The sequence below is a fragment of the Lepisosteus oculatus genome, chromosome 12, assembly GCF_040954835.1.
Source record: "Lepisosteus oculatus isolate fLepOcu1 chromosome 12, fLepOcu1.hap2, whole genome shotgun sequence".
NCBI classification, from domain to species: domain Eukaryota; kingdom Metazoa; phylum Chordata; class Actinopteri; order Semionotiformes; family Lepisosteidae; genus Lepisosteus; species Lepisosteus oculatus.
Genome location: NC_090707.1, coordinates 25,535,501 through 25,547,062, shown reverse-complemented (window position 1 = coordinate 25,547,062; position 11,562 = coordinate 25,535,501). Strand labels below are relative to the sequence as shown.

The window sequence follows — 11,562 nt, the reverse complement described above, 5'->3', positions numbered from 1 at the left end:
AAAGTGTAAATACATGGTCTAAATGCAAAAAATTAAATCTAACACAAACACAAGATAGTGCATCACTTAGTCAAGACCATCTTTTTTGTCAAGCACAGTGATGACAGTGATGATTATGCTACAATTCTGCTCCTCATTGGCAGAGACTGGGAAGCATCTCAAGACGTAGATGGAGCAAAGTACAGGCAAATCGTAGAGGAAAACCAGCTTCAGACCTAAACCTCTGTCAAAAAACACCTTTCAGCAGGTTAATGTTCCAAAGCATAAGGGCAATGCTACACTGGAGTGGCTTAAGAATAACAAAACAAAAATAACATGAGTGACCCAGTCAGAGTTCTGCCTTGAATCCTATTGGTCCATAAGTGATACCCAAATCATTTTAGAAAGTTTGTGCAAATCTGCAAAGACAAATGGGTAGAAATTGTCCAAGCTGGTGTGCAAAGTTGGTAGAGACTAACCCAAAAAGACAGAGGTACTTTCACCAAATATGGAATCAACATTTTTCAGTGTTTTCTCTTTAGTTTCTTCTGACGTTTACTGTAACTTAGAAATATTTATCTTACTCTTTATTTAGTTTGAGCATTTTGGTTTTTAATAAAATATTGGGCCATAAAAATGAGTATGCATTATTTTGTAATTTCAGAAAAATAGAACACCATAGGATTGGTACTTTTGCAAGGTACTGTATCATATAATTTTATCATATAAACTGACTAAGAATCCTTTATTACTGAGGTAAAAAAATAGATGTTAGAGAATTCCTGTTTAATGTATTAGAAGTAATCCTTATGTTAGGGATTTGAATTTATTATGTTGTGTAAAGAGAGCAAGGGCAGTGTGTAGCTTTAAAATGTACATTTGAAATGGAACTTCATCATTTCTTATAAAATCAAAAATATTATTTGTGTTTTAAATCAGTACAATAATTCTGAAAGCATAATTGGAAACACTGAAAGAAAAGTTTCTTGATCATGGTTAGTACCTCTGTTACCTGTGTAAGGGTTTTGTGCATTTACTGGGACAATTATTAATTGTAGCAGTAAGTCACAAAATGATTCTTTGATGGCTATTTGAAAACCGATCTTTTAACTCTGCAACACACACACACGGATACTAATACACGACAATACATTTATTAATACATAAAATGTGCATATAAACATACCAGACCTTAAGAGTGAGGGTTAGCAGAATACAAAAGGTATATATTCAATAACGAAGAGTTACAAACCAAGAGAGACATACATTCAGTATACTATTCATTTATACCGTTTCGTAAATGAACTTTGATTACAACTTCTACACTAGATACTCAAAGGCAAGTACATCACTCATAAGAATTAAGTTGATATCAACTGGGTTGAGGTAACAATTGAATTCTCGAGCTGTAATGCAGAATGTTGAATACTCATCCATCCTGTGTGGATTCAGATCTCCAGCGGAAGATCTTTACAGGTAATGGGGACTCTCCTCCAATACCACCAATGTGCAGCATCCACCTGGATGATGTGACGGCAGCCATAGTGCACCATAATGCTCACTACACATCAGCTAGAACAGAGGAGAACAGAGTGATGAAGCCAATTCATAGATGGGGATTATTAGGAGGCCATGATTGGTAAGGGCCAATGGAAAATTTGACCGGGACACCAGGGTTACACCCCTACTCGTTTTGAGAAACACCCTGGGATTTTTAATATCCACAGTCAGGACCTCAGTTTTACATCTCATCCAAATTGCAGCTCACACGTGCTTAGCATCAGTGGGTTACCAATTGTGAGTTGCAGAGTGATATGACTGCTGGCATAAATTAAGTCTAACTGTGAAATGGATACATATTTAACCACGTGAGCCTCAATACGATATTTCTTTATTCATTTAATAAAATACATTTATAATGAATACTAAAAAATACTTTAGTTATAATACTATTGCATAGGTGCAACGGACGGACTCGTTATCTTAAACGTTGCAATATACTGTATACCTTGATTTGATCAAATACCTGAGGAGAGCACAATATAATAAGAATAATTGTATTTGTCATTTGAAACGTTCTTCTGGTGCATTATCTAGATAAAAACAACGATTTTGGATACCAAATTTAGGTTTGAATGCCACCTGCTTCTTGCACCGAAATTCCAATTATGGGGGACTGCGTTTATAAATAACAGCTTTCAAACGACTCGATTTTTTTCTCATCTCCAGGCAGACACATCCCCGAGCCTCGTTATGGAGTACATAATTTTTTTGCACAAGATCTGCGTAACTACCCGATTGGGCAGGACCAGGGGTCGGAGAGTATGAGGGGCGGGCTGAGCACGACCCTGATATCCGACTCTCGGGCTCCTTTGTGCGGCTACTTACAGAAGCTTGGTTCGGAGGCGGAGAGTATTCTGGGTGTTGCTGCATTTCGTGAACTGTTTGCGGTCATAATTAAATGAGAGTGACAATACAGCTGTCAGACCTGATTTAATAGAGTACCTCGCATTCTTTTTAAGGTAAGATGCTACGCTTTAAGTAGAAATGAAAAAAAAAAAGTACTGTTTTTCATTTACCCGAAACAAAAGAGTGGATGTTGGGGTGTGTGAGAATGCTTGTGAGGGGGGATCAGATGTTGAGAGTGCTTTAATGTTGTCTCAGATAATCTGTTAATTTCCTATTTATCCCCGTATAAATAATTAATTCAGCCTTCACTAATTAAAGGAGAAATACGTAATGAATTGCTTATGTATTTTAATTCTCACCATATATGAAAATCTTGCGTTTGTCAGATCGTTGGGACTGTATGTCGGGGTTTTCTAACATAACCTAAAAAAAGAAATTTCTATGTATTGGTCAGATTTCCACTACTGTACCCTCCATAACATTGATAATGAATTAGTTGAAAGAGGCTTGGGCCCGTCTACTAGTTTATGGTTTAGAGTATATTGCTGTATAATGAATGATAATTAATATGTTGGTTTTTGCATTAGGCATAATATTACGCTATTTTAAACAGCAAGATAATCTCACATACTCCCATAATACCTTGTAGGGATGCGTCGAGATGCTGTCCGTCACGTTAACAGTCAACAGAAACCTAAAACGAAATGTGTATTTTGGAGAAGCTTCGGATTACATGAATTGCGATATTAAATATTAAAGATTGGATATATCTGGTGATTTCAGTCACTTCACAGGAGACGGGACAACAAGAAAGGATGCGGAAAGCGGTCCAGTGTGCAGTGGACCCAGGGGGGGAAGATAGGTTATGTAGAATGACTAGTTGTTAGGTAGAAGAGGAAGAGTTCCCAGTTCTATTTAATTTTTCTGCACTCTTGTTTCTGTAACTACGAAAGGATGAAAAACCTGAAGGGTTTTGAAAGTGGATCGTCTTAAAACTGCTGAACACTGACATACTTTAAAGTGTTTTTTGGAAAAATTGCACTTTCACAAAGATTATAATATAGTTGTTATAAGCTGCTCTAAACTATTTTGTTAAAATAATACCTTCTTAGCTTTTGACAGAAAATTGGTAATGTTTTTGTTTTCCAGAACATGGAAATGCTTCTCGTAGAATTGCAATACTGTTTGGAATTCCTCTGCATCTCTTTTGGGCATTCAAATTGATGAATCAAATTATGAGGATGGAAAGACGCAGAAGGGAAAGAAACACCCCCTATTTGTTTGTTGCTTAGGATTTTTGGTGCTAGTGAGTTTTTACTTGTCTTGCAGAACATTGTAAATCACTAAATATGTGAAATAGAAAATTAATTGATTACTTTAAATAACCTTGCATCTGTAGATATGAGAATATGAAGTAATATTTAAGTGGTCTTCTCCTTAAGATTCAAATTGTGTGCAAGACTGTGGATTGTAAAAGCTGAAATTAATTTAATAAGTTTTATTGCCTTTCAGTGTTGTGTGGAAAGGGCTCCTTATGAATGTCTCTTATTGTACATTGTGATACAGCATGTCTGTGAATGGGCCAGTAATCCAGTTGTGCAGCTGTGCACTTTGTGGTCTAGCAGGATGGAGCCTGCTGCTGTCCACTACACTGCTTGAGAAGTTGGAAAGGCCATGAGGGCAGACACGTCCCAGGGGGAGCTCAGCATGGAGCAAATGAGTCGTCGGGGTGCTGAGAGTCCCAGACTGGCCTCCCTGCGGAGATCGGAGGCCTCAGGGTCCCTTCCAGAGGAAGAGGATACTGGCACAGGGAGGAGGAAGAGGAGAAAGAAGGAGCCCCGGCCAGAATCCATCATTGTGTACCGTTCAGAGGTGGAGAAGGACGCAATGGAGGGCCAAGGAGGAGAGGAGAGGGCGGAGAAGAACTCAGAGGAGGGGGCAAAATTTCTTAGCACTCCTAGTGGAGAAGGTAAGAACAGTATTTTCCTGGAGCCTGTGGCTTGAGAACTACATGGAGGTGAGGAATATTCCCATTTAAGATGGCATACTTCAGCAACTCTTTGTAGCACTTATAATGCTTTTGGAAGAGTAATAAGGGAGGGCAGGTGGGAGCACCAGACTATGTTAATGCAGTAATGTCTTAGTAAAATATCTTTTATCTTTGGGAATGTTGGAGAGTATATGTAGATGTCATCATTTTGTTCATCCTAAACAGAGTAAATATAACTTTTGCTCACCCTCATATTTATTTGTCTTGTGTTTTTTGTATTTGTAAATTGCATTGCAATTGTTGAGAAGTTTATTCAAAATGGGCACCAACTATTGCAAACATTCCAATACTATTTCATTTTTTCCCTTTATTTCCTATCTGCAGACAACTCTTATAAAACGGTTCTTCCTGCCAAAAGTTTGAGTCATTACTGTACTTCACTACTGTTTGCCACTAATTGGTTCTCTTTCTATCTCACTTGCAAGCAGAACATTATGCCTGGCAGCTACACGATTTACCACAGATCTCACAGAACTATTAGAATTCTTAATTAATTTCAGTCATATTCTCCTTTTTACCAAACATCGTCAATGGAACACCAATTTTAATGTTTTACATTATAGCCTTTTGCATTTCTAGATAGTTGGAGTTTGGATTTATTGATGAATTCCTGTTGTGATTTTGCTTATAGGCTGAATTGTAAATGGATACTTTTCTGTGTCTTGTATACATGCTTGTATTATTTGGAAGAACTAGCATGAACAAGTTCACAATATGTGCAGATGGGTGGAGAGAAAATAGTACTTGGCTTCTTTTCTGTTGGTTGACTTGGTAATTGTTACATACTGAAGAGGCAATAAAAGGCACATAGGTCATTACTATTTCTAACAGTAATTCTAATGACCTACCAGTTGAGAAATGGTCACTGGGTGGACATTAAAAGAATGCAACATCTTCACACCCAATGGTATTTCATTAAATCCATGCTGTTTATCAGAATTTAGAAACAACTGACCATTTTTTTCACATACCAAAATATCTGATATTCTTATATTCAGACAGAAAGTGAAGATTTATTGCATAATTTCCAGGTGAGCCATTAGTTTAACTTTCCATATAGATGAGGCTGAAGAAACTAGAACAAAACTTTGACAAAAGACTCCAGAAAATTCCCTCATCTAAAATATTTTGTTTTCTATGCACCCTCCGTGGGTATTTTTTCTGACACAATTTGTTAATAAAAATTAAAAGATATTTTTCTCATTTAGTACTTAGAAAACAGTAACACATTTATTTTTCTCTCTTCAATGTCATCTTTCTTATTTTTCTCCGAATTAAATGGAAAATATGTAACTACATGTAACCATATTGCTTGGTTGTGAAGACTTAGAAAAGCCGTGGTCTTTCTCAGTGTTACTACATATGAGAATGGCTTGAGAAGTTCCCAATCTACACAGAAGAGACTTACTGGAGTCTAAATGGCGATAAATGGTCTGCTCTGTCTCAACAGGAGGCTGGAGCGTGCCACCTGATAGCCGCTATGTCACTTTGACGGGCACCATCACCCGTGGGAAGAAGAAAGGTCAGATGGTGGACATCCATGTCACGCTGACTGAGAAGGAGCTTCAGGAGCTGGCCCGCTCCAAGGAGACTGCGAGGGGCGAAGGAGAGAATGAGGGTGGTCAGGGCTCCAAGCGCTCCTGTAGGGTGGGAGTTGGGCAAGGCCCTCACGTAGTACTGTGGAGCCTGTCCTGCGCCCCTGTGGTCTTTCTGCTATCCTTTGTCACTTCCTTTTACTATGGCACCATAACCTGGTACAACGTGTTCCTGGTCTACAATGAGGAGCGGACGTTCTGGCACAAGATCATTGTCTGCCCTTTTCTCATTATCTTCTACCCCATCCTCATCATGGTGGTTTCCCTGTCCTTGGGGCTTTACACAGCCATCACACAAGTGTCCTGGGCCTTTGGTGAGTGGTGGGTGGCTGTACGGGATCTAGAGAAGGGCTTCTGTGGATGGGCTTGTGGAAAGCTTGGCTTGGAGGACTGCTCCCCTTACAGCATTGTAGAATTGCTGGATTCAGACAATGTTTCAGGCAGCCTGCAGGGGAAGGTTCCTGCACAGGGTCTTCAGACCTCTTCTGTATGATAGAGCTGAGCTTTGGAGCACAGCCTGAACATCTTCTGTTTTGTGTTCACAATGAACTGAGACCCAAGCCAAATAGCTGGCTTTCACTTTGAATGTCATCCCAGTTCTACTAGCACTCCACCAGGCTCTCAGGCTACCTGTATCACAGTTGAACTGAAAAGGGTGGTCTACCATCTTTATATGAATCAGACATTGTAACTGAAAGCAATTTCCAACTAACATTTTTCATCCACAAGCAGAATCCAAATGCATTTTAAGTTCACATCTCTGCTTGGAGTTGATTTGTGTGGTTATTGAAACATACATGGGAGAATTATGTCGATGAGAGAGAGTTGAAAGCCACAAGGTGGTGTCATGGAAGTGTTTCAGGGTACTAATGACTACATAGGTTGTTATATTTCAACCGGACATAGAAGCTGCATAGTCTTTTCCTAGTGATTTAACCTTGATTTTTAGCCTCTTAATTAAAAAGAATTACGGATGAAGTAGGCCTTTGATTCAGTTAACAATTTATGCCACACATCTCATTCTGTCTCACATTGACTGGCAATAAGGAGACATGGGCAAATGAGGAAGAAATCACAGTTACCAAATTTATATAGATTACTTTTTTGGTGCTGTGAAACTGAGTACTTGCATATTTCAGAATACAGATAAATTCCAATTAGAAAACAAAACTAATGTGAAAGTAGATGTTAATATACAGTATTTATATCTAGACTTTCAGCTAGGAAACTGAAGTGCTAGGAAAGATTTATTGGTTCTCTATCATAAGTAAAACATATCACTTTTAGTTTTTTTGTTGAAGATACCCTTTCACAATAACAATATTACCTTTGCTTTGAGTGTCTTGGAATGATACAATAATACCTGTTACAAGCTAACAATATTTAAAGAGTTGTAAAAATACAACAAATTGGTCATATTCAGAAACTTCTGTTTTAACATGAACTAAAATTATGTGTCATTACTCATTGTCACCTTAGCAAGGAGTGGTTGAACAGTTCTAGAGAAATTAGTAAAAAGCTTTATAAAGTAGTAAAAATACAGACACTTTGTTTTCATGATGAAAACACTAACGAGATCTCTTTTCAAACGGTTTTTCTCATATATATTGATGCCATTGAACTCTATCCTTCAGGAGCCTGGATAACATTTCAAATTTCATTAGGACTACTCTACATATTTAACACACTTGCAGATTGTAAATAACATGTTTTTGTATATATTGAAGGGGAAAATGCTTTTGAGAGCACATTCCTTGGGAGTTTTTTTCATGGAAGTTTTTTTACATTTTATGGACGTTATTTATTAATGTACGTTATAATGAAACTTTGAGTATTTTTTGGTTGCTTTCTCCATTGTGAAAGTCAATTAGTCGATTCCTGATGAGCTTCATAAGGAGTGAGTTCAAAGAGAGGCGTTTCATAATTTGTCCTGTGCTGTAGCACAACACAAGTAAAGAACAGGATTACAGCACAACTTATGTGAATGGAGGATATCCCTCTAATTTATGTGAATAAATGCAAATGCAACTGTACATTCACTTTACATAAGGGTCGCTTGAGGGTTGCACATTCTGACACAGTGGTCACTTGCACTTTGGTTTTTATAACCACAAATAATGGCACCTCTCACCCTAAAACCCCACCTACCATGTTATTTAAACCCAAAGCTTTTTTTCATAGTGTGTTGTGGTTTTAATTTTCCCTTTCTTTTTTTGATTCTGTTTGGTAAAATTCTTGTGTGGATATTATTTAATAAAATTGTTCCATTATAAGTCATTTTGATTGTCTGCTAAGGGCAGTGATTGATAAAGATGTTACCTTTTGTGAGATTTTTGTGTTCTATGTTTTTTATAAAAAGTGGACTTGTTTTCTTTTGAAGCCTGGATATTCCTTCCAATTTCACAAGATACACAGACTGAGCTGAGAGGCTGATCTTGGACCAGACCTTGATTACTATGTTGCACCAGATTTTAAGACTTGCTCGTGTGAGTTTCACTCCCCTCAGCCTGCTGTTAACGTACAGTGGGCCAATTTAATGTTTCACCTAGGAAGAGAGATAAGTTCTTTATCTTTAATGTAGTCACTGCACAAATGAGTGCCAGTATGGGACACCTGTGATTTATATGCTTGTCAGCAGTTGGTGTCTTGAAAGGTATGAAGTGAATTTGTTTTCCTAACCCCAGAAAACACCATTCCTTGCATTTTGTTCTTGATCAAAAGCTTTGGTGGATTGTTCCTCACAGTGCTTCAAGAATAAATGTTTGCTCACTTGACATTTTACAGACTCTCTTTGAAGTTGTATTTTCAGATAAATGTGCTTTCAAAGGAAAGAAAGGAAGTGGCCAAAAATAATAAATATATTAAATATTAAATCATATACTAAATAATTATATATATATATTAAATTATAGATTTAATATAAAATCTTTCAAATCTGTTTCCAAAATTTTGCTTTTACAACATTAAGAATTGAAGAATTTTAACTTAAAATCAGTTTTTAAGAATGAACTTGATTTTAGATTGGTTATTGTTTTAATACTTCAACTTTTAAATAGCTATTGAGATCAATCAGTATATGAATACAGTTGTTATAGTGAAATAAGACAAAGAAGTTCTGACATTTAAGTCATTCCTGGCTTTCGTTTGCTGGGTTAAGTCATATTAACTCAAAATCCTATATTTGGAGAGGTTATTCAAAAGGAAATAGGCGGCCTTGCAATGAAAGTGTGTTCAGGAGCTCTAGTAATTGTAGCTATTACAGTATATAGTAAAATTCCCCTGAGAGGAAACAGTTTACCAGGCATCATCTTCCAAAGCAATCTGATATCAGATATTTAAAATTAAGAGATAAATGGGGCCTTTCTTTTTTAATGCTAATAGGAGCTCTGATTATTGATCTTCAGTCCTCTGGAGAACTATGTTATCTTTCTAGGTACTTAAACTTAAAAATTCTGGAGAAGTTGGTATGAACAAACAATGATAAGTGTTGCTAGAAGTTCATGTTCATGCGTGAAGAGAGATATTCTTTTTCTCAGCACAAATTATTTCCAAATTACATCACCATTTGAATTCCAGACTGACTGACGATATTTGTTTTTACAGTATTTATCGTTTTCTCATTACTTCAATTTTATGTTACATCTCTTTTTTCCCCATTTAAATTTCAGGATCATAAATGAGGTGTTTGAAGTAAACAGAGTGAAAGGTTCCTTAATCAAAATGCGTTTGGAAAACCAGAGGCACTATAGGCCTGATATAAGGGGTTTGCCATCAAGCTATGACTGTATTGTGAAAGACATTATACAAACATTTTAAGCCTGAATTCACTTCCCATTATCAATTGGACTCATTTGAAAGATACCAAATAAGGCAGACTGGATTTGGTTTTTGGCTTCAAATAGTCACAAAAAATGATACCTATAATAAGCAAATTTGAAACTACAGTAGGTTTTCTATCGGTTTGGATAGTAGTATGTCAGAACCCCTCAGAAAGGTGTACCTCTGAAAGGAGGCTGTTTCCTCTTTTTTGAGGGGATACAGAAAACAGATTTATCCAATGAATATGCAATCAAGGAGTGGCAAAAGTGACTACTGCTCAAAATGAGCTGTATTGCATGTAAGATGGGAATCTCATGATAGGATTTCTGCATTATTAGTGAATAGTCTAACAAAGTACTGTTGTCACCCTGACAGGGATATATTTTAGATGAACAATTGTGCTCAGTGAGAAATTTAGAATGCAGGGAAACTGCAGTAATTCTTTACCTACCCCTTTTAAAAAGCATTTTGATCAGTTAATATTTGTACCATATACCATAATGAAACTGAAGAAATTTACAAAACCTGTCTCTTTCATTGTGTGTGTATACTCTTGATGCATTTTATTGCTCATATGACAATGCTGAATCTCAAGCTATCTTGCTTGGATAGTTGCGCCTTGACAACAACAGTGCAAATCTAGTGCAGTAAGATATTGTAGCGTCTATGCGATGCTTGGTATAGCAAATGTACTGTATTGTTTTCACTATGCACGGCTATGGTAAACTGCACACTGATTCAGTCTGCTTTTTAAACAGTGGAGGGCAGCCCATGCCCTGCCCAGTCTGTTCATTTGAACTTCTGTACTACAACGTGAGTGTAATTTTATTGATAAAAATGGGAAATAAAGCTATGTTTAAGCCCACAGTGATATTGTTTTTCTTCACCCTATTTGTAAATAGCACAAATATTTAATTCATGCAATAATCTTTCACTGAGAAGAGTATGAAGTGTCCACGATTTAGCCTATTCACAGTTTCTGCTTGTTCTCACACAGTTTCTGATGGAGCTGCACATCCCATTTTCATCCATAAATGATTCTTACTCAATCAATATGTTCATGCTTTTTTCAATTAAAACTTTATAACAACTTTCATAGCTAAATCCCTCAAAAAGCTTTACAGTGTTAAAAATATTAAAAGAAGGGAAGCATGGTGGTGTGGAGGGTAGCATTGCTGCCACACAGGTCTGGGGCCCTGGGTTGAATTCCAGGGGCGTTATCTGCATGGAACTTCTACAGTATGTTGCCCCCGTCTTCACAGAGGTTGTCAGGTGATCAGGTTTCCTACCACTGATCAAAGACATACTGGAAGGTAAATTGGCTGCTGGGAAATCTGGCCCTGGTGTGAGTGCTTGTGTGTCTGTGTTTGTAACTATGTACCTGTGGGTATATCCTACCTTGTGCCCATTGGTTTCCAGGCACCAGCTCCCCTGCCTCCACAAATTGGATTAGGTGGTTAGAAAATGAATGGACCAAAAATGAAAAGTGAAAATTAAACTAGTACTTAAAACTAATTAAGACTTAAGTAATTGAGAATATGTGAACAAATAACTAGTAAGCTTGGTTGAGGAATTCCAGAGTTTGAGTGCTTAACATAAAATTCCTGCCACTTTCTGTAGAAATGGGACACCTAACAAACTGGTTCAATTGTGAAATTACAGGGGTGAAGGAGAGCCGTAAAAAAAAAAAGAAAAAGATTGAACCTAACG

At 37.1% G+C, this 11,562-nt stretch overlaps 1 protein-coding gene across 8 annotated transcripts; it reads left to right on the top strand.

The window, feature by feature from the left end:
• Positions 1 to 2,215: 2,215 nt before the first annotated feature.
• Positions 2,216 to 10,719, top strand: tmem169b (transmembrane protein 169b). Of its 8 annotated transcripts, none has more exons than XM_015359322.2 (4): positions 2,216 to 2,501; positions 3,538 to 3,694; positions 4,014 to 4,357; positions 5,889 to 10,719. In XM_015359322.2, the coding sequence occupies exons 3-4, from the start codon at positions 4,063 to 4,065 to the stop codon at positions 6,524 to 6,526; spliced, it is 933 nt and encodes a 310-aa protein (XP_015214808.1). In that variant the 5' UTR covers positions 2,216 to 2,501; positions 3,538 to 3,694; positions 4,014 to 4,062; the 3' UTR covers positions 6,527 to 10,719. The 8 variants fall into 8 exon arrangements, with proteins under 8 accessions (XP_015214808.1, XP_015214809.1, XP_015214807.1 ...); XM_015359323.2 differs by having other exon boundaries at positions 4,011 to 4,357; XM_015359321.2 differs by having other exon boundaries at positions 3,991 to 4,357.
• The last annotated feature ends 843 nt before the right edge of the window (positions 10,720 to 11,562 follow it).

Excerpts from the sequence above, each read along its gene's own strand:
- tmem169b (XM_015359324.2), top strand. The coding sequence starts at position 4,063 with ATGAGGGCAGACACGTCCCAGGGGGAGCTCAGCATGGAGCAAATGAGT. Across the intron at positions 4,358-5,888 it reads TAGCACTCCTAGTGGAGAAG|GAGGCTGGAGCGTGCCACCT; the intron begins GTAAGAACAGTA and ends CTGTCTCAACAG.